Raw genomic sequence first — 25,126 nt, forward strand, 5'->3', positions numbered from 1 at the left:
TGACGTTTGAACAAGTCATAAGATATAATGTGTTGAACAGTAACTGGGGTTGCAATGACGTCTCCTGACCCAGTTACTTAATTGACTATCTGAAATAAGCACTGCTTGCCTTGACCAACCCGTTTCCATTCTCCTTCACGAACCCATTGCCATTCTCCTTGACAAATCCATTCCCATTCTCCTTAACGAATCCATTCTCTTTAACTACCCCATTCTCCCTGAGTCTCCATTGTGCCATCACGGATCTAGAAGCACGGTAGTGTCTCTCCAGCCCTTTGCAAATTGCCCTGGCTACCGGCTCGACCTCATTCGGATCGACGCCGACCGAGATTCTCATGTATGGGTCCTCGTCTCGGATGAAAGGGCACGACGGCCAAATGCGAGTGACGGAGAAGCCCAGGCCACCGCCCTTTGTCATTGCAACTCCCTCTTCCTCTGCGGCCCTGAGGACCAAGCCAGTAAATGCATCTAAACTCGGCCGCTTATTCATCTGGTCCCCAAAGAGCTTGATGGTGACGACGTTTCCGCCGTGGCCCCAGCCCATCTTGCGCCAATGGGTTGGGAAATTGAAGTCAGCGATGGTGGAGCTCCTCTTGTCTAGGATGTGATAGAGCTTCTCCGCGTTTGTGGTGAGCCAGTGCATCCGCGACTGATGAATGTTGTAATCGATGGGCGGCAAGACGTTTGCCTGACGTGAGTATAACGTCGTTCCGGTGACTTGGCGGATGAGGCCGATGGTCTCATGGTAAACCTCTGGGTAGACGACGAATCCACACATGACGATGTCCATACCCATCTGTATGTACTTGTGGGCACTCTCGTAGTAGAGGACCTTTGGGTGGCTGGGCTGATCAAACCAGTCGTATACCTGCATTCCACCCGAGATCAGCGTCCCGTCGATGATGAGAAACCGGTCTGCCCAGCCTTCCCGGCCTTCCACGAGCTGCGCAAACCGCCGTATGTCAGTAGTCTCCAAGCCGAGAGTGTTGGCCATAGGGTCGAGGTAGACTGCCTTGGCGTTGTGCTTCTCCGTCGTCGCGATGATGTCCTCGGCGTCAAACGTGTCTGAGTTGACGACGCGTACATGCGAGACCAGCCGCAAGTGCTCGAAACACTCGAAATACAGGTACGGAGAGATGACAATTGTGTCGCCCGCGGTAAGGACCTTGCTCATCAAGAACTGATGCAGCACCGTGAAAGCCGCCACACCGCTGGACGTCAATAACAGCTTGAGAGGCAGCTTTTCATTGCCTAGCCCCAGAGCCTTGAGGAGTCGGGCCTCAGATTCTCGGACATCGGGCGCCCCGTACCGATCATAGTTGAGACCGTCTGACTGGTGGTAAGAAGGGTCAAACCACCACACAGTCTGAGACTGATCGTACGCGGGACTAGCGCGCTCAAAGAACGACCCCAAACAGGACTGCAGCTGGATCAGAGCGCGGTAACGTTCCTCCATCTGCCAGGGCGTCAGGGCGAATGTCGACAACGCCGACGACGCTTGATTCTGGCCCTGGAGGTTCTGCGTAATGGCCAGCTGCATCTCCAGCTCTGAAGTAAGCTGCTCTAGACGCGTGTACGTCTGCAGGAAGATGTTTATGCACCAGTCATCGGTACGGGCGGATATCTCCTTCTCAATGCGTGCGCGGTCATCAAAGCGCTGTTTAATAGTGGCCGTCGCCGCCTTGAGGCGGGATAGCAGATGGGACCATGTTTCGACGATGGACAACTTGGGCGTTTCATATGACTTCGGATCTGTACGCCGCGACAACTGCCCATTGGGGTTGGCGACTGCGATGGGATAGGGAGGGGCCATTGAGACGACCATTGATCAGACGGGGAGACGGCAGAGAAGCAAAGTAACCCTAACCCTGGATGGTGCTGCTGTTGTCACCTAAGCGTCCCAGTTTTATAATGAGAAACGGGCCGCTGTAAACCCTAGTGACATACTAAAGCACTGCCAGGATGAGATCTGTCTGTAATTCTTATATACGAGTTTCTTGCACACGAGTGGGAGTTGTTAGGATAGCCGGGGTGGGTAAGTGCCGGGATAAGTCGCAGATGGGCCGGCCCGGTGAATTCGCAGATTGTGGAAGGATTATACCGATGAGGTAATTAGTTGTCCTATTTCTCCTCTCACTAGCGGTGTACTTACATGGAACCATGGGGTGGACAAGGAAGTGAGAGGCTCGGCCTACAGGGATCTCAACCGACCTTCCGGAACAAGAGAAGAGAGGCGGTCGGTGTTGCACGTCTACACTGTTTGACGACTTGCATCGCGGCTACAGTCTCTACGACTCCTTGGCGTGTATTGACAGGAGGCCGGAACGCTGGGATTGCTCGACGCTACCATGGCCTGTTCCCAGTCTTGCAGCGCTGGGGTTCTTCCACGCAAACATGACCTGTTCCGAATTTATCCAGAGAGTCAACAAGCCTAGTATAAATAAGCCTAGTATAAATAAGCCTAGTATGGCTTTCCGTTCAGGTCCATTAGACCTCGGCCGTATAAGAGGACTAACATCTTATCCTCACACCCTTGATGACCGAAGCTTGCACTTGATTCATTATCAAAACACGATGCCTATCGCTAACGGGAGAACCATGCCGATCGCAAACGGAAAGACCGTACCTATCGTTAACGGGCACAAGGCCGCTCATCGAAAGCCTCACATTTTAAATGTCCTCGAAAGACGCTATGATGCTCGATTCTACGAGTCCATTGCCGCCATCATGGCCCTACGCAACTCGTACCTGCAAAATAGATTCATCTTTGTCCGAGGAGAGGACATGATTCCCATCCTGGCGGGTCTCGGCGCCAGAGAAGACGACTTCGACGCCGTCAAGCAGATCAGCGACCTCACGGGACCTGATCCAACCCTCGACTACCGCTCGGTGACTTACGGACGCTACTGCATCGACCCCGAGACACGCAGCATCCGACGGCTCGAGGCGCAGCCGTACACGCTAACGGTACAGGAGGACTACAAGCGCCACGACTCTGGGATCCCAAGGATGTTTGATGAGACACCAACGGACATGCAGGGCAACACGGTCGTGCAGGCTATCATGCTCTTCAAGGCTCTCATCTTCCAGGGCGTCCCTGTCTCGCCCCGTGACGGCTTAGACTATTCCTCCCCCGCGTGGATCTGCACCATGTTCAACGCCCGCACACACACTTGCAAGGACAGTGGCATCTTCGGGGAACCGGCGCTTGAAGGAGTCCACTCGGACGGATCTGACCACACCATGACCGTCTTCCTCGGAAGCAAGAACATGCGTCCGGATAGCGCCGTTACATTCATGCACGACAACCAGGAGACGACTGGGGTTCAGACATGGGAGACGAATCCCACGCTGATCCGGGGCCGCGTTCACCACCAACACTTCTTGGACACTCTGATGTTTGTGGATCACGAATACAAGCACAGCGTTACATCAGTGCACCAACTGGATACCTCGCAGCCCACGAGTAGGGATATGCTAGTGGTGTTTACGCGGCGGCCGAAGCTAGACGGGCATGTTTCGGGTTATGCGGATACTATGGACCTCCACCGTACAGCACCGTTGCAGATGCCTATGTGGCTGCCTTGATGGCGTGAGTTTGGACAGAGAACCAATGGCCCGTCGTTGATGTAGTTTAGGATAACAGGAACTGTGTGTTGTTAATTACAGACGCAGAGCAAGTAGCATGGATGAGCGTCTTGGAATTGCAAAGCTACCTTCAATCGGAAAAGTACACTAGAATAATTTATCACTGACGTGGCCAGTTGCAGGCTTCAGTATACGTGTCTTTTAATCTAATTGACTAAGAAAAGGTGACATCTCGGCAGTTGTCGTGGTAACACCTCACACTGCATTGTTCTACCAACTGCATTGTCTACCAACTGCATGTGTCTACCAACTGCATTGTCTATGGTGGGTCCATTAGGAGAATTGCGTATGAATGCCCAATTACTACTCTTCGTGTAATATGTCGACACAAAGTTAAATCAACAACCTTGCAATATGCAGTTGATCTGCGTAAGCACGAATGGATCCTCGGCCCAAGTAGGAGAGCATTTACCTTCCGTATCAAGTAGTTCTAACTATAGTAGTAACAGGAACGAAGAGCACGTATTGATACTAAGAGATAAGGAGGCTCTCGGACTCGGCACAAATCTGAGTAAGAGAGGGGCATACGCAAAATAGCGGGGATTGATATGTAGTAAGCCAGAATGGATACTCGCGCCAAGTAGTAGAGTATTTACCTTCCGTATCAGGTCGTCCTAAGTATAATGATGAATCATAAATGGACGGCGCTTATACACTCACAGACAAGGGGTTCTCGGCCCCGAAATTTACACAAGTCCGAGCAAGAGAGGGGCAAACGCCAAGATAGCGGGGAAATCCTCTCCAACTTCCGTTGACAAATTGTTATTAATGCTATTTTCTATCTCTATCAAGCAGAATATCCGCGGCACACGCGGCCGCGGCGATGCATATGCGGCCGCTACAATGCACAGCGCCGAGGTAGGCAAACGCCGAGGGAGACAAAACCCGGTAGTGCCGAGATCAAATGTCGCTTTCAATCCCGCGCCTATGATAGACACAAGCGTGGCGATTATACGACCTCGCGCGTCGTAGGGGAAAGATCAGCACGGGCGATGTCACCCCGCCGTTCTGTAGCTACGGTAAGTCTCCGAAAACCCTTCCTTGTAGATTCTAGAGTTTTCCTGCGCGCTACGCTGACCCTGTCTGCAGCCAGTGGGCCAGGGGAGCGATAAAGAATCCTACAGGATCAACCGGCTGAAGCTACGTGGTGGATCAAGGAGATGGGAAGAGATGATATGAGAAAGAGACTTGTGGCTAAGAGTCTTCGCCATCTTGTGGCATTGGGCCAGAATTTAAAAAGAAATTTCGAGATCAATGGAGGCTTTTAGAGATTGATGATTTGAGGGACAAATTAGTTGTGTTCTGATCCAGATATCTCATCGAGAAATACTAGTCCTTATCGGTGGGGTTGAGCTTGATGTGGAGAGCCACCGCAGGAATTTTATGTATGCTTCTATACCAAACTATTGAAGGATATCGTGTCGCCATCTTACTAGGGATTCTTTTACAAGATACTTGTATGTAGAGGGACTACCACATATAAACATAGCCACGTCGCTCCAGAGATACCTTTCTGTTGACCTTTGAGAGACGCTGCATTACACATTCGCAATGTCTGACTGGGCAGGTTTGAGCCGGGTTGACTTACCTTGGACTCTGCTAAATATTCCGAGCATAGTCATCAGCACCGTTGCACTTGTGAGTAAGCCCAGCCAATACTTTGTGACATGGTACTAAAGAAGAGAGGTTGTTCTCTACTTGGTGGGATGCTGTGGCTACAATGTTTTGTTCCACCCTTTGGCAAAATACCCTGGCCCTCGACTTCGAGCGGCGAGCAAAGTGCCATACCTAGCGGCGATGTGGACGGGATACCACCACCGTGCTATGCAGGAACTGCACGAAAGATACGGCCCCGTTGTGCGGATTGCTCCGAACAATCTTTCATTCATCAACCCCCAAGCATGGAAAGACATCTATGCCCACAAGAAGACGCGCGAGCAGGAAATGATCAAGGACCCCGAGTTCTACGTAAGAAACCCCGACGCACCCACCATCGTCAACGGAAACCGCGAAGAACACGCGCGATATCGACGCCTGTACTCTCCTGGGTTTTCGGCACGCTCCCTCCGTGAGCAGGAGCCGCTGATCCAGGGCTACGTGAACATGTTCATCAACGGCCTCACTCGGGCTTGCGAGCACGGCGAGACGCCCGTAGACATGGTCCAGTGGTTCAATTTTGTCACGTTTGACATCATCGGGGACCTCGCGTTTGGGGAGCCGTTTGGATGTCTTGAGGATGGCGCGACCGACTGGCTTGCCAAGTTGAACCAGATTGAAGAGGCTCAAATGCACTTTCGCATCATACAGCATATCCCTTTGCTGGGCCGGTATGCCCGCCAGATTGTGAATACGATGCTTCCCTCGGATGCTGTGAAGGGATCAGAGGGGCATCGGAAACTCACCCAGGAAAAGGTATCGCGCCGAGTAAACAACAACGCCTCCCGCCCAGACTTTATGGAACATATCCTGCGCCAACCCCCGGGCAAAGGCTTCACATTTGAGGAGATGCTGAGCAACTCGGCCACGCTAATCCAGGCAGGGAGCGAAACCACGGCTACGCTGCTGTCCGGAGCGTTGTTTCTCCTTCTTCAACACCCGGACAAGATGCAGAAGCTGGTGGACGAGTTGACGACTGCATTTGAGAGTGACGATATGATGACGATTGATAATACCGAGCGTCTCACGTATCTTGCTGCTGTCCTCGAGGAGGGCTTGCGTTTATATTCACCGGCTGTCGCAGCATTTCCACGACAGGTCCCCAAGGGCGGAGCCACAATCGATGGCCAGTATGTTGCAGGCGGGGTACGTGTTCTTGACCCTACAGAAACTGACATGTAGTAGTACTTAGTAGTACTGACTATGATAATCCGCAATGCCTGAATTCTACTAACAATGACGGCCTGAGTAGATGTCAGTGGGCGTCAATCATTACGCCGCTTACCATTCACATCTCAACTTCAGTCGACCGCATGATTTCATCCCAGAACGATTCATCGACGTGGAAGAATTCCCGGACGACCGGCGAGAAGTATTGCAACCATTCAGCGTGGGCCCACGCAATTGCATAGGAAGAAGGTACGTAACACCATCACTGTGATTTGCTCTGGCTGACTCGACACAAGCCTAGCTTATGCCGAGGGGAGACTGATTCTAGGCCGGGCCGTGTGGAAATTCGACATGCGGTTAAGCGAAAAAGCGGATACCTGGATGAGAGACCAGAAGGGCTATGTGACGTGGTTGAGGCCGGAGATGGAGGTTTTCGTGAAGCTGCGCCACGGATGAGTTGTATACGGCGCAACGAGGCGGGGTAACCCCGTCCTGAGTACTACGTGTATGTAATTGACGTTGACGAGAGACGAGAGACGAGAGACGAGAGGCACCGTCAGCACCGTGCATTGTGCATTGCGCAATATGCCCATGCAGAAATGCGGTGGCACCCCTGCGTTGACGCTTCATTAGGAAGCTCGGGATGCGGCACAAGCATTAGTTACCCCACCGAAGGATCAGTAGGATCGACAACCTAGAGATTCAAGCGGCGAGTTATACATACTCTCATACTCATATACATAAACGCCCTTGCTCCGCCTCCAGTGTCGTGTAGTTATCTCTTTTCTTCCCGGCCTTCCTGTCCTGGTTATGCGCGCCCGCACAACACTCGCTTAAACCTTCCCCGCTCTTCGGCAAGTCTGTCTATGATATCATTGATGTGTAATTCGTAAAAACAATACGCTCCACATTTCACGGTACCAGACCGAAGCGGCAGTCCACGGCAAAGAGCCTGTCCCCGATGGTGAGTCTGAGGAGAGCCGTGGCCCAGCGCTGATCCACCAAGTGGTCGTGTCGACGGGGAGAGGGGAATTATGGCAAAACGTCCAACGACAATAGAGCTAAGTGGTTCTTTAAGATCATCTAACAAGAAAGCCACGGGAATCGGCCGCACTTCATAGCTTGGCTCTATCATTACTCGGGCCTCCTTCCTCCCACGCGTCAACGCCCCTGAATTCGAAATACTTGTTCCATTCCGGATCGTTGATCAACTGCTCCACGAGCTCAGTCTCAAACGTAACATATACTTCCATCCCCTCGTCATCCCCAGCTGGGCCCTTACGTGGCGCGTAGACAATAGCTTGGCATAGAGGCACCCCACCGAACAAGTGTCGGTAGGCAGCGGGCTCACCGAAGCCAAAGTCGAATGTGGTGATACGAGCATGCCGCCAGTCGCTGACGAGCAGAGCCATGGGCGGGAAGGAATCAAGGTTAATTGACAGGTCCTGCTTGTTACGCACACGCGCAACTTTCTGTAGAACGCTGGCCAGCGTATCGGCAGTAACACTATCAGTCATTTGATGTGCATAGTTTGCTAGCTTCGACAAAGGTGCCTCTGAGATAATCTCAGCGAGAGTTAGCTGTGGTACATTGGACGTGGCAGATGTGATGTCGATTTGTAGGTTGCCCTGCATTTTGGCAGGCATCGGAGGGTCGGTAAACAACTTCGATATGCTGACGCCTTGTGCCCAGATCGGCTTAAAATCTAGGCCGGGCTTATACAGACGCTCGCGGTTCTTAGAGAGGACACGCCACATAAGGCCGCAGACGGCATTGTATGTAGTGATCCAGGAGCCATCACTAGGCGAAGCAGCCTTTTTCAGCTCCGCAGCCTTGCTCTTGGGCAGATGAAACATTAGCGCCTGCGAGTGCCTGTGCTGCGAGTTGCGAGGGGGGCGAGGAGGCGCATTGATCTGTTGCTCCTTGGAGATCGAAGGTCTGTCGAATCCTAAGGAGCCATAGAGGCTGCGATCAAGACACTTCGGGTCAAAGGAGGGGAAGTCGGTCGCATTTGCAATGGCATAACAGTTGTCTGCCAGCTGCTTCACAAAAGCGGACCAGCCCACAATACCATTGGTATAATGGTGGGTGTGGATGTTCAAGATAAGACCGCCGGGGATAAAGTTGGCTTTGAATGATGAGAGAGCAGGGCTGTTGTCGGGGTGGGCTTCTGGCTTATTGCCGCAAGTCATTGGAGCATTGCTCAAGACATTAATATCGCCAAGTATAGGCGAGAGGAAGTGAGCTCGCTCAATCTCAGCAAAGGATGGGAATTTGTCCTCAGGGGAGTCAAGGTGCTGAATGACAAACTTGACAGTACTGGTTTTCCTCCGGACAATGGAGTGGTGGCCATCATCGTCCCTCTCAATGGTGCCAACAAGGTGTCTAACCTGGCTGAGGGTCCGCTCTAGGCCTCCCTTGAGGAATGCCGCAGCTTTGCTGTCAGAAGATTAGCAAAATTGGTTTCTAGACAAAGGTGATAATTTAGCACTTACGGCTTCTGTTCATCCTCTAGCTTGAAAAAGAGAGCTGCGTTGGTGTAGGTCGTTGTCGAAAAGTAGTCAAGGGTAGAGAGCTTGAATCGCTCCTCCTCTGGGTCATTCTCCCAGCCCAAGGGGTGAAGTTGGAATTCCTGGACCCTAGGCATAACGTCGCTTTGAGGCGGGGAATATGCGATTGGTATCTGGTATGCAGCAGAAAGATAGGAATAGACTGGCTCTAGTACTACACGCAATACTCCAGAGCCGTGAGGGATATTAGTAAAAGTATGGCATCAGTGGGGAATGGCCGGCTTTAAGGAGTAAGGATGGTCTGTGCAGCATGTGGGAAGGTTTAGGAGGGGTGGAAGTAAGCTGTAATGCGTTTGACGTTACCTTACTCAGTAGGTGATGCAGACTCGTATGACAACCCCTGCCAGCATGGATTGTTGCTCCTGAGTGTGCACTGATCTTCTTCCACGCCGTTCTAAAGATAACGCCGCCGTAAACTGTTGGGAGGGATTACTCCGGGGTTAAAGAAAGAGGGGGCGAGGGGGCGGTGTAGAGGAACCCTGTCGTTATTGTGTAGGATAGAGGATCATCTGGTGACTAAGCTTCTGTTTGCAATGAGTGAAATGGTGCAAAGATTACAGCTAATATAAATGGTGTACATATATAGTTTACATTTGGGTAAGTATGTAGGGTTCGGATATATTACAAACTAACCAGGATTCGATTCATCAAAATAATAATGGGATTTAACTTTCCATTAATTAAACTAAGAACAATAGATAATAGAATATCTGTTAGCTTTATATATATTAAAAATATTACTCACTACTCACAACTGAGCGTGAATATTTAATTCCATACCCCTGTGCCTTATAAGGTGTGATAGCAATCGCGAAGAAAAACTCTCCGATAGCAATTCCAGCAATTACCCTAGCAGAAAGCTTTGACTTCTTGTACGAAGTGGTATTGGTATGGCTTCTTTGTACTCCTCTGTGCCTGTTCAGAGTGAAATGGAAAGGGATGATGTGCTTAGCACAATCTAAGAGGTAACAGAGGTGATGGAGATTGCATCAGCCGTCTATAGATGGGGATCTTTCCAACGGATTTGCAAAGGAAGCACTACGTGCCAGTGATATGATTTGAGTTCTAGGGCCATATTTTCTGTTACAGACACTACATCAAACAGCTCATGCACAATGAGGTGTTCTGGTTGAGTCGTTTGGTGGTGGCAACGAAGTCATTTCGGGTCACGGTGAGCTTTAGTAAAAGACAAGGTAAGATAAGTAAAACAAGAATAGAATAACTGCTGTCTATATGGCAATTATTGCGACTGATTTAGCTGATTGAGACTGTAATTATATACAATATCAGGTTAGATGGAAGCCGATCTGGATAAGAATAAATAAAGAAGCTTGGATATGGCAATGTTACAAGGCTATGGACTCCACTTATCCCCAGATTCCATATGTAATTTTGGATAAAATAATAAAACGTTCATATTATAAGGCGCTAGACAGAGGTTCATTCAAACAAGCCGTCGCCATATACGATTGCCTATCGAAAGCTAAGGAACAAGAAAAAGGAGTAGCCCCTGTAGGGTAGCGATTGTGAGGTTACCGCGATGAAAACGCAGTTCGAGGATATTTCCCCGAGCAATTTATAAGCTGTCGGTGTGGTTACTCCCATTCGATGGTTGAAATTACGCTAGCAGTACAGATCACCTTGCGGAAGGCGTTCCGAAGGCTTCCTCTTGCGGGACAAGATCCGTTACTAATGCCCCACCTATCTAAGAGGAGATGCAGGTGATTGACTCAGACTTCGGGAATGCACCCGTAGTGGATTAACACTTGCCTTTGTTTTGAAGGTCGCGGGGTATCTTTGAGAGCAGCACGCTGGGAAATAATCCAGCTTTGATTAGAAATCTCAGATCGGGAGAACCGACCCGATCCGACATAGCAAGCTGTGTTGGCGAAGCTGGTCGGTTCTAGTCCCATGGTGGACTGGAAGTATCTCATGATTGGGTTGGATTTCTCAATATCGGGACGTGGATTCGGGGCTTCAGAATATAAAAAGTGGTCGTTGCCCTGCTTTCAGAGGCATCGCATTTCATAGAGAATATCCGCGATCAAAGTTTATCCAGTTCAATCACGTCGTTCCCATAACTCGATCCATACATCGAGCTTTTTTTTTTCTCCCTACCACCGAAATGCCGGCGACACGCATATTCAACACTGTCGGCGTTCACGCGGCTGGCGAAGTCTGCGATGTCGTCGTTGGCGGCGTTCTTGATGTCCCCGCCAAGAACATGTACGAGAAAATGATGCATTTCTGGGAAAAGGAAGACCACCTTCGCCAGCTATTGCTCAACGAACCTCGTGGATGTTCCGCCATGTGTCACAATCTTATCCTTCCACCGTGCAACCCAGAGGCCGATGCTGGATTCATCATCATGGAGCATGAAGAATACCCGCCCATGTCTGGGGCCAACACAATCGCTACGGCTACAGTCTTGTTAGAAACAGGCATGGTCCCGATGAAGGAGCCGGTCACCGAGGTGAAACTGGATACACCAGCTGGCTTGGTCACCGTCAAGGCAGAATGTGCAAATGGAAAATGTACAAGTGTCACTTTTCACAATGTCCCGGCATTTGTGTTTGCCCTTGACAAGGAGATCGACGTTCCTGGCATCGGTTCCGTCAAGGTCGATGTTGCTTGGGGCGGGATGATTTATGTTCTTGTTGATGCGGCCTCTGTGGGCCTCAAGATTAAGAACGTGAACGGTGCGAGCCTTGTCAGTCTTGGCGAGCGTGTTAAGCGGGCTGTTCAAGAACAGACAGACTTTGTGCATCCCGAGAACCCCAAGATCCGGGGCGTCACCGTCCTCGAGTTCACAGAGCCTCTCGCCAACGAGCGAGATGGTAAGGCGGCAGCTAACACAGTGGTTGTCTCTCCTGGAAGACTTGATCGAAGTCCCTGTGGAACAGGCACCTGTGCGCGCTTGGCCGTCCTTCACGCGAGGGGGCAGCTTGCCGATGGAGAAGCCTTTTATCATCGCAGTGTAATTGGCACTGAATTCATCGGCCGCATCCACGGCACAACCAAAGTCGGAGACTATCCTGCTGTCTACCCTGCTGTTACGGGTAGGGCGTGGATTACGAGCTACAAGCAAGTTGTTTTGGACCCAACAGATCCGTTTCCCGAAGGGTTTAGGGTGGGGGATACTTGGCATTTAGATGAAGAGCTAGATGTATGAAGAATGCGTTGATGTGTGTAGTTGAATTGAATGGATCATTGACTAATCAGCTTGCTATGTCGCCCCAACAACTACGGCGTAAAACTAGAGCATTAGATACTACTCAGCCGGTTTTCTCTCCGAATCATCGTTGATCGACCATAGGAAGACTTCAAATACTAAAATACAGCCAAATCAGAGAATTACATAGATAACTCTCAGGGATTTCAATCGGGCTCAGGTTCCACGAGGAAAAGCTCGTCCGGGATAGCACTATCATCAGCATCCCCATCATGGCCTGGAACATATCCTCTGTCCACACTGGGAGCCCCGATCTGCAGAATGAGTTGGTTATGTTTCAAGATAAACCCTTTTGTGACACTCCTCAGCTGAATAGCAAAGATCTTACTTTCGCTAGAATGGGCCTTGAAGATCTTTCCCACCGCCTTTTTGATGGATCCTGTAGCCTGTAGATTGCCGGTGCCACCGAACGGATTCGGGACAGCAAGTGCCAAACTGATTCTATCGATAGAGGCCTCAATTTGTCCAACTGCATCCTTTCTCATTGTTGCTCCCCACTTCATGTCAACATCCTCGCAACTCATGACTCCAACCACCAGGCAACCGCACTGCCTCCCATAATCATATCACAGAGCTTAATCCATTTGGGCATGCAAGCCTTGACATCGTCATCGTCTTTAACCTTATTAAAGAACGTCCAAAGCTCCTGCAGTCGCCGGTACCGGGTGAACTTGCCGTCCAAGGAGATAGCTTCATTCGTTTCGCCTTTGAACGAGACGCCAGCGAGGGAATTGAGTACGATATTTATGTCCTGCTTGTTTGTTTGACAGTTGTTCAAGATGAAATCAGTGAATTTTCCATCGAGCGTCTTTCCGTTGGTGTACTTTGTCAGATGTGACCATTCCCGGGCTCAGGTACGATCACTTCGTGGGCTGGGTCGGCATAGTTTTGATTTGAAGAAAGGCTTCAAGCATCACCTCCTTGGCGTGCGTGCTATGATTATGGACTGTGTCCGGTCAGGATGGAGTGGAGAAGCGGGTGAGGAAAGATATGAATTCCGGACTTTGAGGACCAAGCGCGGTATGCTGGTTGTGCTTGCTGGAATGACCGAGCGTGACCAACAGGACGCTGTGGAGTATCTTGCACCTTGGAAACTATTTAATGAACGCCGAGCGAAGCCTAGGAATGACTTTCAATCTGGTGTTTTTGGTGAGATTATTGGGACTCTGAGGGATCTTGAGGCTAAATTTGAGTAATAATGGAACCTGTTTAGAATACCGTGAATTTTGGTCGACTCATAATATTATTCGCTCAGTGACTCGAGAACCTGCCCGCAATTTGGCTGAGCTGGCCATATTCAAGGTTGTTCCTGCGTTGGTCGAGGAGTGTGAGATTGAAGCGTCTGCTACTGCTACCAAGATCCATGACACCTCTAATGTCCTAAGCCAAGCTATGGATGATAACCTGCAGAATCTACTACTATCATAGATAAACGGTCACGATGACCAGTTCGATGCACATTGCTAACCCAGTATCAGTTCAATCACGCTAGTGTTTCATTTGATGTGGCCGCCTCCAGCCCCGAATGGGCGAGAGCGCTTTCCAAGCACATGCTGATCCACATCTACCACAAAAGACAAACTTTGGATGAGATGGTTGCTCGGAGCTTTTTTTTAGTGGCTGTAACGGCTAACCCGAGATGATACGCTATTGATTTAGCTCAAAGTAGGAACAAGTTTGCTCAAAAAATCTCCGTCTGGCGTTAAAGTACGGTGCCGGAGACCAGCTGGCCCTACAGCTAGCAGAAGAAGGACTAGGAATCTACCCACTGTATTTTCGAGGGCCATCCCCTAAGCTTCCCCAATAGAAGCTGCCGATTCTTACGACTCTGACTTTGACGGATGCAGCGGATGCAGCTGCAGTTCAACACCTTGCGCATCCTACCCTACAGCTACTGACATAAGCGTGTCTGTCTGGATATTCACCTAACCTCACCCCAACATGGCTGCAATGATGCAATCTGTGCTGAAAGATCACTGGCTTGTTGGAAAAAAGGAGGTCGTTGGGGAACCACGAGCTGCTAACTACTTGGCACCATCATGGTCAAACGGACGACGTCTCATTGTGTGGGTAGAACATGTCACCATGCCGCTGTATGTCGCTGCGTATCGCGCCGACAGGCCCGTAGTGGGCCAGCTTGGATATAGTTTAGGGGTTGTTGAGGTGCGGTATAGGGGTCACTCCCTGAAAACTCGGCCGGCGATGGCGCTGGAAAGAGGGACGCAGAGTCTGACGGTATTGGCGAATGGATATTCTTCCCCTTTCTACGGATAACCACGCGCCCTCCACTGTCCTACGTAGTATGCAAGCCTCGTCAATTGCTACTGGAAGCCTGGATCAACACGGCGCTTGTTCGGGACCGGCGGGATCCAGACCTGCCAAGCCTGGTGGAGAAAACTGTTGGGTGAGATGGGCCGCATGGGACGCGTGTTGGTGGTGGCGATGCTCAACACGAGCTGAATGTATTGTCGAGATTGCTCAAGGGCAAACAAACTTTGCTTCATTTCATTTGCTTCTAACGTGATGAAATACATACCATGTACGAAGTACCGCGCAGTAGAGTAGACAATCCCTCTTGCAGCGGTGTAGTTATTAGATGCTCCCAGCGAAGGGTGAGTCCTTGCGGCGCTCCCCGGGCTGTCATCTCACCCCTGGCGAAGGCTAATCAGGATGAAACGTGGGGCCCGACGCGATGCGGCCCAGTGTTTAATTCTAGGAGTTAGCCGAAGTTTCAGTGTGATAGTGCCGTGGCACTGCATTTTGCGCGAGGCAAACGTGGGAGTAAGCAGGTGGTGCTTGGAGTGGAATCAATGGCAAATAGGGGAATCAACAGGTGCTCAATTCGTTCCGCCTTCTCTACTCTTCTATCTACGCATCTCGAACATCTCGAGCAGTTCCAACGCCTTTGCTCATCCAGGGACCGCTTTTGAAGCTTTAACAAACCCCGGTCGTTACCCCTGTACTACCCAAGACGGCACTAGAGGCCGGCGCTTCTAGGGTTTGCCGGGTCGCTTGCCGGAGATGAGATGGAGCGCTGCAGGAAGAATCGGTTATGTAATGAATTGGCTTGACGTTTGGCGCTTGGGGCTTCCAGCACGATGCTCGACTGCCAATCCCCGAGATGGGATGAGACAAAGTGGCCCCATCCTCCCTATCAACTTGAGGTTTTGCGGGCCGGGAACCCCCCTGCGTCTCATCGAATACCCGCCCGAGACGAGATGGGACGAAACATGCGGGCTCCGTCTTGCAATCAAATCGAAGTTTGCTGGCTGACGCTGCTGCTGGGATGGCGTCGAATGCCCACCCCAGAGATGGGATGAGATGAGACGTCTAGGCTCCGTTCCGCAATCAACTTGACGTGTGGCGTACTGCCGACCCTGGTAATCGACGCAGGCATCATGATGACCAACGGGTCCACCAGGGCTGCGAAGGAGTCGAGGTTCGACATATAATAAAGCCCGAAGCAGTCCCCCAAACACATTCTGATCTTCCACCCTCACCGCGTCTTGTCACTCCTTTCCAAGTCCATCTTCATTCCTTCCAACCCACGGCAGGAACCGTCCATTCATTCACTCACTCAATCCACTCATTTTTTACCATTTACCCCCAAGTCCCGGTGACCAATATCTCAAGATGCGTTTCTCCGCCTTCGTCGTTTCCACTCTGGCTGCCAACGCCGCAGCCTGGCGATTCCCCCACCGCCCTCACAATGTGTACACCCAGTACTACACCGAGGTTGTCACCGTCGTGGCTCCCACTGCCACCGAGGTCGCTCTCCCCGTCACCAAGGTCTCGACGACCGCTGTGGTCCCGGCCGCAACCACTCTGGTCACCAAGAAGGCTTCGTCGACCAAGACCGTTGTCGCTGTGAAGACCACTGCCGCAGCCCAGTCTACTGCTGCCGCTGCCGCCTCCAGCCTGACGACCGACCAGCAGAACGCCCTTGACGCCCACAACGCTGCCCGAAAGGCCGTCGGAAACGCTGACCTCGTCTGGGACGACGATCTGGCCGCCGGTGCCCAGGAGTGGGCCGATCACCTTGTCTCTCTCGGCACGCTGGAGCACTCTGGCACTGCCGACCTTGGTGAGAACCTGTACATGCAGTCCGGCAACGATGCGCCCTACCTCAACGCTGTCAACGCCTTCGTCTCCGAGAAGAGCCTCTACAACGGCGAGGCCATTTCCGCCACCAACTACATGAGCTTCGGCCACTACAGTAAGCAATGGCGCCTATACATAATTGCACAGTGCACCGGCTAACTCTCTATAGCCCAAGTTGTTTGGGGCACCACCACCAAGCTCGGCATGGCCGTCGCCAGCGGCAGCAGCGGTACCTACGTTGTCGCCCGCTACTCTGGCCCTGGTAACTAGTAAGTAACCATTACCACAGCACTCGCTGAACTCGCTGACCATGGATTGTAGCATTGGCGAGACTCCCTACTAAGGAGCCAACGTTACATACTAAAAGCTGGGAGGTCCCGCCCGACGAGGGACCTCTCACGGCGACAGAAGTATAGGGAGGAGTAGAGGATGAACAACAGGGGTTCATTGCCGTGTGTATAACTGTCTTGTTCTTATGTGCTTGTCGCTGCTTCTTCCATCAGTCATCATCGCCCTCGGATGACGGGAGAAGGAGACCTGTGAGACTAGTCAGTATCCATAGTTCAGTCAAACCGGTTACAACCCTATTCAAGCAGCTCACATTGTGAATGTATCACCATGAATTCCGCACTATTGAGATTGTTCATGGTTGGGTAATATTGCACTAAAACTAGTGGGCCCGTTGGCCAGGTCGGCTGCAGGGAACTCTGGTGGAAAGGCTTCAATAATACGGCCTGCAGCAGCCCGATGTTTGGTGTGGTGGAAGACAGAGGTTGGTCAGGGATCATGACGCCAGTCAAAATAGACTTGAATCAATATCTCAAAATAAAAGCAGCAAAATTATTGACTCTGACAATAAGCCTCGAGCTCTCTAGGTCTCTCTGACTTCTAGGAAACATCTCAATAAAAGAAAACGCCATGATTCCCCCTCCCTTAGCAGCAACCTCTCCCTTTAAGCCCCGAGGCCTCCCTGCTAGCGACTAACGAGCCCATGATCCCCCAACCGTGTCAGGAACCCCCCCTCTGACCGTCCTGGTCCATCTGGGCCCAAGAAATCATCATCATCATCATCCCAACATAAACACCCTGATCAAATTGACCGTAAGGGATCCATCGCAATGTGTTCTTGATGATAGGGCTCGCCTTATGTAGGACCTTGATGGAGGCGTAGCTAAACCACCATGTCCTTCAAATAATACTCAGGATCGTTACCACTGTTGCACCTGCTCGCATACATGTCCCGTAGTCTACCAGAAAACAGGTCAGCATTATACTAACGTAACGTGTTGATGAGATCAACTCACGGTTTGACTACCCTGAAGTAAAATTTCTTCAGATGAAGTTCGCGCTCACTGTCATTAGGAGATTGCGGAAACTCCTCCGTAAGGCAATACTCTACGGCGTGCTTAAAATCATCGTTGTCATTAAATGATAGCCGCTTGGCGATTGACAGCACTCGGTCTAGGGTGAAATCTTCCCATGCGTATGTGGCGGCTTGTGGCGCCTGTGCGGGCGTTCTCGTGACTAGGACAGATATCCTCTCGACCTTTTGCGCTCCGCGGGTTTGATTGTTCGGATTAGATAGTTGCGAAGGCACGATAACAGTACCCAGAGCCAACTCGATTAGCCAGAGACCAAGGCGGCGAGGGGGTTTATTCATAGAGTCCCAGTCGTAATTGGTGGAACACCACGAATTCTGACAGGCAACTGCTGTGCTGGTCGGCACAACCCCCGGCTGGGGAGCTGCGGCCTGCCCAGTTTGTGCTGCGTGGATACGAAAGGTTATGTCGAGTCCAATTTGCGAGGTTGGTCCAACCCCTGTTCCCGTTCGAACAGCACATCGACATAGGTCTCCAACCCAGCCTGTCCCCAAGAAGAGTAGTGTAGCCTGAGCTAATTCAAAGGCGGCCCGATACGTTGGAACTTCAGGTAGTAAACGGGTTGCACTGATGGGAGGAGTTGAGTTGAGATCCGTCGCCAAAGGTGGTCCCTGGTTTACAACCGTAGCCAAGCGGTCTTGGATGGTCGATTGAAGCCGTGGTCCAGATTCTTCGTGACGCACTTTCGTGAGCTCGAAATATCGAGGCGAAGGCACATCTGCCCTGAAGTAGGCTTTGTCATTATGGGGTAAAACGACCATATTGAAAGCATCTGATATCCTTGACGCAGGCGGTGGCTCCGTTCCAGCGTACCTCTCGAACTCAACCCTGACAAACTGCTCGTTTGGTTGATTTGACTCGCGTAGGAGTAAATCTACCTTCCACCGGATGTTATCCAAGTCGGCGACATATTCCAGAGCATTTTTGAGGTCGTCTCCATCAGACGGCGAAGCGGCGAGCTTGAAGATGTCGGCATCTATGACAATAGCAAGACTCTGTCGTATTCGGTCCTCCTGACCGCACCTTCGTAATTGCTCAGCGTCAGAAGAGCCGTCATGTCCAACGGCAATCTTTGCCAAACAGTGTGCCATCAGGACGTGGTATGGATGAAGGTTGCGCAGTCTCCCTATCTCATGATCTGATGCTTCGAGACTTCGGATTATTTTTCGGCTCTGCTCTTTCCATCCCTTTTTCGCTACCTCCTCGATGCGTTTCAAGGCAGACGCGAATCCTTCAACTGTGTCCGGGGAAGAGTATATAACTTTATCCCAATAGACAAATCTCTTTTTCAAATACGCCCGGCGAGTTTTGGACATCTGTTTCCAGTCATCCTCCGTCCGCCCGATGTATCGTTTTAAGTTGTGTTCCCTCCCCTCAAAGAGAGATTTTATGGTTTCGAGACGATCTTTGATAATTTCGTAATTTGCCTCGCCCCAGAGCAGTAGGAAGAACTCATCGGGTGGCCCCTTAAGTGTCGTTTCAAAAATCGGTAGTCCCTTCCTCTTCTTTCTTTTTGCATTTGTTCCTCGGGTTTCGGGTTCCGGTGCCTCGGGTTCGGGTTCTGGTATACACCACAACTTCCGCCATGCCTCAACCTTGTCTTTTTGGCTTTGAAGAGTGTCCAAATAGGTTCGTATATCCCTGCTGATGGTTCTGTGGGCAAGAAGGTCTTGGTGGATGAGTTCAAGTCCTTTCCGCCAGCTGCCATACCAACCCACGAGGCTCAGCACAAGCCAGGCAATTGAAAACCCGGCCGGGATGGCTACCTCTGCCATAGGATTTCACGGTGGCGGCGATTGAGAGATAAGCAAATAGAACGCTAAGGGAGCGCTCGGGTCGGTGTAGCTCGCTCGTCGAGCTCGAAGTTGAAAGAGTGATTCGTGGAGTTGACGAGCTGAAATTCGCCTTGCGAATAACAAATACCTCAGTGCGGGGAAATCGGAAAGCCTGACGAGTTGGGCGCCATTCACGTGATACATTTCTTACATACTTGCTCGCATTTCTTCGACTCGATTCCAACACAGCCGAGCCCAACCATCACCTATCCCACCTTTTCACTCTCAGCCACGGGGCAGAAGCAATCACAATCCTGCCAAAGGATTCGATATGTCTAAGAAAATGGACCAGACCGAAGTTTTGGTGTCGCCATTACCGGGGCGTTCGAAGCCCGACTCCGAATCGCCCCAGCCTTACGTTGACCCGCCGCCCGACCTATCCGAACCTTCGTCAGAGCTCCAGGGCGATGATACCGAGAGAAACAAACAGGAGAAAACATATACACAGTTTCTTGCAGTGATTAGCAAACTAGAGACGCTGATTGACAAGACCCGATCTATGAAACCTAGCAGTGATCAAGAAGAGCTCGTCGGAGGATCCGGGGAACCTAGAGCGAAGATACACACCACCCTGGATCATTTCCGACTTGACCTGCGCGTCTGGATAAAAGATGTATCGAGCAGCGCCGACCGTCTGCCAGACGCACTCGAAGGTTTTGCTGGCCGAGATCTGTGGTTGAATGAGACACTGCGAGAAACGCTACGTGGTATGCTCCAGCACGCAGCCTCGATGGAGGAAGCACTAGCGTCCGATATGGCAGGCTCTTCCAAGTAAGTCGGACGAAGCATTTGCCGAGTGTGAATAATGGAATTGACGTCCTGGAACAGAACGACTGGGGACAAGTGTGACGAGGTTTTGGCACTCTGTGATGAGATGGGGGCGCTTGTAAATCAGTTACAGGGTCTCAAGAGTCGTCTTCAAACGGAGCTGAGTTCTGTCGTGTTGGAAGAGAAACAACAAGACAAAACTATAGTCGACCACCCACCATCCATTCTTTGCTTGGGTAAGTTCCTGACTCCAACTATCGAATAATGTGAAGGTGGAAGCAACCTTTGACATCCAATATGTGCAATTTAGACGGAGGAGGCGTGAGAAGTTTCGTCAGTCTCCTAATTCTACGAAAACTCATGCGTTCTATTGATTCTGAACTTTCGAAAATTGGAAATTATGGAATCGGTAAGCAGATTTCCATGATGCGGGCGTTGCTCTCACTTATCTCCGCTTAACTACTCGCAGCACCTACAAGTTCACCTTTGAAGCCGTGCGAAGTCTTCGACTTCATTTTTGGATCCAGCAGCGGAGGGTAAGGCATAACCCAAGGCTAACATGCCATGGAACACGGGTCTGACACTATTTAGACTACTAGCAATCATGCTCGGTCGTCTTGAAATGAGCATGGACGAATGTTATGACAAGTTTCGTTCATATGCTAGCGAAATTTTCGGCCACCCCAGCTTGCTGGCCGTTCAATTTTTTCGACCTCTGAACGAGAAATATAGCGACAAGAGACTGATCCGGGCCATCAGGCACGTGGTAGGAGAGTTTGACCCGTCACCAGAGAGTACGAAATGGAGACACACCATTTTCAAAGACACAGGCGGACGATGCAAAACGTAAGCAGTCTATATATATATTCTGTTGTTGTAGACCACACGCGATGGTTTGCTAATACAGCACAGTGGTGTGCTAGCTTACGCAATGCCTTCCCAGAATGGGTATGAATTCGGCAAACCTTACATGGTCCGAAGCTACGACTGTGAGCCCAAGGCAAAGCCTACGAAAGAATCACAATCCGAATCCCAGGAAAACCTCCACGCAAACCCCGACGCAGATTGTTTGCAATTTCCAGCCTTGAACCCCGGACCAGCCAGCTCCTTTCACATTTGGCAGGCCGCAAGGGCGACTACGGCAGCTCCAGGATACTTCAAGCCCTTTGAAAATCAGGATGGAGTGTTCTACGATGGTGGGATTACTTCGAACAACCCCACATTGCAGGTTCTGGCAGAAATGCAGGTTTTACTATCACATGCCCCAATCAATTGTATGGTGAGCATTGGTACCGGAATTATGCCAGAGAGAGGGTCAATAGGTATCATCCCACTCCTGAGGTTCGTTAAACTGCTGCGCGGTGCTCTGGGACAGAAACGAGATACCGAGAGATTAGTTTCGGCCATCGCTGGGGGTCTCGATATTCCGTACTTCCGGTTCGATCCTGAGCTCCAGAGACGCATCCCGCTAGATGAGTGGGCTCCTAAAAGTACTGCACGTCGAACACTGGGTGATATTGAAGAGTTCACGGAGGCATTTCTGGAGAGGGGAGACGTACTCGACAACATGAGCAGATGCGCATGCATCCTTGCACGTCGAATCTCGGACAGTAGGACCACTGAGATGTCCTCGACTGACTAACTCTGCTCGTCAGTCGTCATCACGCAAGAGCTAGCTAGTAGTTTTTAGACTCGGTTGTGTTTCAGAATTAGTTTACAAGTGAAGAAGCAGACGTCTTTCTGCCTGCGTGTTCCTCATGCGGGAAAGACAATCTTGGCATCAATTGTGGTTGAGGAGTTGAGAAAACTTTCGGGAATGACGAATTCATTGGAATTGCGTTTGTCTTATTGCAGTTTTTACGAAACCCGCAAGCAGATAGTCACGGACCTCCTTGTAGGAGACCCTCCTTGAGATACTCTTCTTACCTTGGAAACTATTAGAAGCTTAAGTATCACGAGCAGCAAAGTGCACCTGTGCAGGCGGAATATGTTGACTTCCTTGCATTCATTAGCGCTTGCCGCCCGAGGTAGTCTTCTTCTCCTGACACGAGCTTGACAGACTCGGGGAATCTGGACCAACTGTTGCCAATCGAAGGACATTCAAACCGCGTTTTAAAGTAGTATGCTGATGTGATCGCTTTTTCTCCCCGTTTTGGCAATCGCCGCGTGTTCCCCTCAAGACGAGCTAAAATCGCATGCATCACCCAGTTTTGTTGGAAGCGCAAGAATTAGTGACACTGATGTCGTCAATGGATTCGCTGTCATCTCACGTCAGCTTACAATCCTTAGACTGCAAGTGCTGGGTGGGGAAAAGATCGCTGGGGATTGGATTGAGTAAGCAAATGCGCCACATTACCTGCGTATATAAGAAGTCAGAAACCCTCGGGGAAAAGATTTCTTTTCTATTCACAATTCCAGTACTGGTTCACTTGCCATCGAGACAAATCAAGCCATCATGACGACCAGCCAAACCCCCGCCGATCTCAGGAAGATCATTGGAGAAACGCTGAGAGCCTTCATATTCGCATACAAGGACGGTGGCGAACAAAACGATCCTGCCATCATCAACCGCGATGTCACCGCAGATTGCACCCGCCATCTGCTCCCAGCCTCCCTGACCACATCCCTCGGTGCTCCAGCCGACTTCGTCATAAGCAACGACGAGTACCAGAAGCTGTTTGCTGCCGACCTCAAAGCCGGCTCAGTGCAGAAGATCGTCATTTCGAACTTGACCATCGACGTTGAGGCTAGGAAAGCCGCGGCCACTACCGTCTCCGACATGGTCTTCAAGGATGGCGAGACGATTGTGATGGAGCACTCGTGGATCCTGGATTTCACCGAAGATGGTTCAAAGGTCAAGAAAGTCATCGAGTTTTGTGACCCTACTTCTGTTCATCAAATGCTGGCCAAGGTCCAGGCGGGGGATCAGGAGGCGGTGCTACAGTCAGAGCAGTGAAGAAGGCTGGCCATATTTGTCATGCCATGGGTGCTTGTCCGAATCAGTACGAGGTTGGTGTGAGATGAGACGAATAGCTCTAGATCAATCGCAACAATTAGTCAAGGTGCTTTGTCTACGTTGTTAGGTGACAGTTCACAAGTAGCTTCTGTTGAGTGATGTTGGGAGAATTTTGTTATCTGGCTCCTCCAGCTTCAATTTACAATTGAACTTGGCAATCGTTGTCGGCACAAGACGTCAAAGCATCTTGATTTCCCCGACACTGTTCTTTGTGACTAGTTGACATATTGATTCAAAAAGTCAACCTGAGCTTTGATGTTATCCCTAAAGTGGTCTCCGATATATATATCAAAGTGACCGCAGTCTTTTAAGTAATGTAACTGCTTCGGCTCCTTGGCTTTGTTGAAGGCGTCCATCTGGGACGAGGTTGATACCAAGACATCGTTGCCAGGAATAACCATTAGAATAGGTGTAGGGCAAATCCTATGAATCATACTCTGTCCCTCAAACCCGAGCATATGGAGCTGAGTTTGAGAGGTGATGTAGTTCTCCCAGCGACTACCACAGTCTTTTTGGCCAACTAGTATATTGTACGCACCTTCGGTCGGGAACATACATTGCGTCTGTTTTCGACGGATCTGCGGACTCTCGATCTGGGGCAATTAGAGGGACGATGCCACGTTCCAGATCGAATACAATACGTTTTCTGTCCTCTAGTAACTCCGGAATGCGATGCTTGAAAGCCAGAGATCGAGTTTCGCCAGACACAGGGGGGGCCTGAATGATGGCAGCCTTGATACGCTTGTCTAAGGCTGCAGCATAGATGACGTTGCCGCCAAAAAAGCTAGTTCCCCAATATACTATCTTCGTGGGGTCGACTGAAGGCAACGTCGCGTAGTTGAAAGCGTCGTAGTAGCCGGTTTGCTGCAGCGCTGGGTTTGACTCTTCTCGGGGCAAGCCATCGCTGTCCCCCCAGTTGCGGTTATCGTAGAGGAGCACAGCATATCCGGCGTTATGGAACGCAGAGGCAAACTCTGGCATCAAAAAATGGTACGTGCCACCGAGCTATGTACAGCAGGTTTCGTTAGCGTTATCAACTTCCAGAGCCAAAGGACCATTAGAAGAAGAAAGAAAGAATATGGGTGGCCTTACACCGTGAGACATTATGATGCATGGTGAAATTTCCTCTCTCGGGTAGAACCAACCACGAAGGATAGTGCCATCGCAAGCTCTGAACTCGATATCTTCGCGTGGTAGAGACATCCTTACTGCAATACGTTTGTCATGAGCGAAATAATCACCAGGGAGGTGACGGTCTTCTATCCTGGAGATAGTGGGCTATTAGTTATGATAGGCGCACGCTGCGAATGCTTTGGTACAGGTCCGGGATTCTCGGGATCTAGGATACCCAAGGAAGGCCATTTCAGACACCGGGGAGGAGTCAATGTCGGCGCCGCTGTCGGTGTTTTCACCTACAAGGCACCAAGGACAGCTAAGAGCCGAGCAGCCGATCACGAGGAACCGATCAATAATAAAAAGAGCCATGGTCGGGATTCGTCTCTGATGTGGTGACCATGGTTGAGGTTCCTTAGACCGAATGTAACACCGCTCGAGTGTGAAACCCTTGTCTGTCTAATCTGGCTGGTCACCGTCGGCCTGTTTAGATAATCCTCCGACGAGCACCAATGTGGAAGCAACGGCATAGAAGTCGCTCGCTTGGACTCACATTCTTTGGATACTCTTCATTGGGCGCTGATATAGAGAAGCCTCGGCCAAGTTGTCGATCACTCCACCTAGTCTCCACCCCCGGA

General features: G+C 50.7%; 11 protein-coding genes across 11 annotated transcripts; 6 read left to right on the plus strand and 5 right to left on the minus strand.

Annotated features, from left to right (window-relative positions):
• Positions 1 to 85: 85 nt before the first annotated feature.
• Positions 86 to 1,813, minus strand: BGZ61DRAFT_534615 (pyridoxal phosphate-dependent transferase; the record flags this gene model as incomplete). The annotated part of the gene is made up of 1 exon (XM_046254171.1): positions 86 to 1,813. One exon carries the CDS (start codon positions 1,811 to 1,813, stop codon positions 86 to 88), a length of 1,728 nt encoding a protein of 575 aa, XP_046101850.1.
• Positions 1,814 to 2,545: 732 nt separating this feature from the next.
• Positions 2,546 to 3,735, plus strand: BGZ61DRAFT_455439 (2OG-Fe dioxygenase-domain-containing protein). The gene has a single exon (XM_046246380.1). It carries the CDS (start codon positions 2,575 to 2,577, stop codon positions 3,586 to 3,588), a length of 1,014 nt encoding a protein of 337 aa, XP_046101851.1. The 5' UTR covers positions 2,546 to 2,574; the 3' UTR covers positions 3,589 to 3,735.
• Positions 3,736 to 5,334: 1,599 nt separating this feature from the next.
• Positions 5,335 to 6,930, plus strand: BGZ61DRAFT_357444 (cytochrome P450; the record flags this gene model as incomplete). Its single annotated transcript, XM_046240880.1, has 3 exons — positions 5,335 to 6,450; positions 6,557 to 6,723; positions 6,771 to 6,930. Coding segments are annotated over 3 exons (1,443 nt in total), but the record flags the coding sequence as incomplete, so codon positions are not given.
• A 659-nt stretch (positions 6,931 to 7,589) lies between these two features.
• BGZ61DRAFT_357021 (transferase) lies at positions 7,590 to 9,121 on the minus strand (the record flags this gene model as incomplete). Its single annotated transcript, XM_046240840.1, has 2 exons — positions 7,590 to 8,913; positions 8,970 to 9,121. The coding sequence occupies 2 exons, from the start codon at positions 9,119 to 9,121 to the stop codon at positions 7,590 to 7,592; spliced, it is 1,476 nt and encodes a 491-aa protein (XP_046101853.1).
• A 2,048-nt stretch (positions 9,122 to 11,169) lies between these two features.
• On the plus strand, positions 11,170 to 12,216 carry BGZ61DRAFT_480215 (proline racemase family; the record flags this gene model as incomplete). Its single annotated transcript, XM_046249169.1, has 1 exon — positions 11,170 to 12,216. The coding sequence occupies one exon, from the start codon at positions 11,170 to 11,172 to the stop codon at positions 12,214 to 12,216; it is 1,047 nt and encodes a 348-aa protein (XP_046101854.1).
• Positions 12,217 to 12,422: 206 nt separating this feature from the next.
• Positions 12,423 to 13,571, minus strand: BGZ61DRAFT_495651 (uncharacterized protein; the record flags this gene model as incomplete). The annotated part of the gene is made up of 3 exons (XM_046250920.1): positions 12,423 to 12,802; positions 12,847 to 13,125; positions 13,544 to 13,571. 3 exons carry the CDS (start codon positions 13,569 to 13,571, stop codon positions 12,423 to 12,425), a joined length of 687 nt encoding a protein of 228 aa, XP_046101855.1.
• A 2,338-nt stretch (positions 13,572 to 15,909) lies between these two features.
• BGZ61DRAFT_356878 (CAP domain-containing protein) lies at positions 15,910 to 16,647 on the plus strand (the record flags this gene model as incomplete). The annotated part of the gene is made up of 2 exons (XM_046240826.1): positions 15,910 to 16,492; positions 16,547 to 16,647. The coding sequence occupies 2 exons, from the start codon at positions 15,910 to 15,912 to the stop codon at positions 16,645 to 16,647; spliced, it is 684 nt and encodes a 227-aa protein (XP_046101856.1).
• Positions 16,648 to 17,205: 558 nt separating this feature from the next.
• Positions 17,206 to 19,648, minus strand: BGZ61DRAFT_590071 (uncharacterized protein). Its single transcript, XM_046256612.1, has 2 exons — positions 17,682 to 19,648; positions 17,206 to 17,624 (listed from the first exon to the last, which is right to left on the minus strand). The coding sequence occupies exons 1-2, from the start codon at positions 19,529 to 19,531 to the stop codon at positions 17,549 to 17,551; spliced, it is 1,926 nt and encodes a 641-aa protein (XP_046101857.1). The 5' UTR covers positions 19,532 to 19,648; the 3' UTR covers positions 17,206 to 17,548.
• A 136-nt stretch (positions 19,649 to 19,784) lies between these two features.
• On the plus strand, positions 19,785 to 22,329 carry BGZ61DRAFT_455447 (acyl transferase/acyl hydrolase/lysophospholipase). Its single transcript, XM_046246381.1, has 6 exons — positions 19,785 to 20,362; positions 20,420 to 20,595; positions 20,670 to 20,768; positions 20,829 to 20,895; positions 20,951 to 21,205; positions 21,272 to 22,329. Exons 1-6 carry the CDS (start codon positions 19,863 to 19,865, stop codon positions 21,999 to 22,001), a joined length of 1,827 nt encoding a protein of 608 aa, XP_046101858.1. The 5' UTR covers positions 19,785 to 19,862; the 3' UTR covers positions 22,002 to 22,329.
• Positions 22,330 to 22,776: 447 nt separating this feature from the next.
• BGZ61DRAFT_455449 (uncharacterized protein) lies at positions 22,777 to 23,405 on the plus strand. Its single transcript, XM_046246382.1, has one exon. The coding sequence runs from the start codon at positions 22,815 to 22,817 to the stop codon at positions 23,313 to 23,315; it is 501 nt and encodes a 166-aa protein (XP_046101859.1). The 5' UTR covers positions 22,777 to 22,814; the 3' UTR covers positions 23,316 to 23,405.
• A 185-nt stretch (positions 23,406 to 23,590) lies between these two features.
• On the minus strand, positions 23,591 to 24,578 carry BGZ61DRAFT_495637 (Alpha/Beta hydrolase protein; the record flags this gene model as incomplete). Its single annotated transcript, XM_046250915.1, has 3 exons — positions 23,591 to 23,873; positions 23,932 to 24,380; positions 24,468 to 24,578. 3 exons carry the CDS (start codon positions 24,576 to 24,578, stop codon positions 23,591 to 23,593), a joined length of 843 nt encoding a protein of 280 aa, XP_046101860.1.
• Between the last annotated feature and the right edge of the window lie 548 nt (positions 24,579 to 25,126).

Source organism: Ilyonectria robusta, assembly GCF_021365365.1.
Source record: "Ilyonectria robusta strain PMI_751 chromosome Unknown BGZ61scaffold_15, whole genome shotgun sequence".
NCBI classification, from domain to species: Eukaryota; Fungi; Ascomycota; class Sordariomycetes; order Hypocreales; family Nectriaceae; genus Ilyonectria; species Ilyonectria robusta.

What these genes read in the sequence shown, in the direction of transcription:
- BGZ61DRAFT_590071 (XM_046256612.1), bottom strand. Translation starts at nt 19,531, where the DNA reads ATGGCAGAGGTAGCCATCCCGGCCGGGTTTTCAATTGCCTGGCTTGTG. An exon ending in TACTTCAGGGTAGTCAAACC is followed by an intron (nt 17,625 to 17,681) that starts GTGAGTTGATCT and finishes GTTTTCTGGTAG; the next exon opens with ACTACGGGACATGTATGCGA.
- BGZ61DRAFT_455439 (XM_046246380.1), top strand. Translation starts at nt 2,575, where the DNA reads ATGCCTATCGCTAACGGGAGAACCATGCCGATCGCAAACGGAAAGACC.
- BGZ61DRAFT_455449 (XM_046246382.1), top strand. Translation starts at nt 22,815, where the DNA reads ATGACGACCAGCCAAACCCCCGCCGATCTCAGGAAGATCATTGGAGAA.
- BGZ61DRAFT_455447 (XM_046246381.1), top strand. Translation starts at nt 19,863, where the DNA reads ATGTCTAAGAAAATGGACCAGACCGAAGTTTTGGTGTCGCCATTACCG. An exon ending in GATATGGCAGGCTCTTCCAA is followed by an intron (nt 20,363 to 20,419) that starts GTAAGTCGGACG and finishes GTCCTGGAACAG; the next exon opens with AACGACTGGGGACAAGTGTG. An exon ending in TTTGGATCCAGCAGCGGAGG is followed by an intron (nt 20,896 to 20,950) that starts GTAAGGCATAAC and finishes GACACTATTTAG; the next exon opens with ACTACTAGCAATCATGCTCG.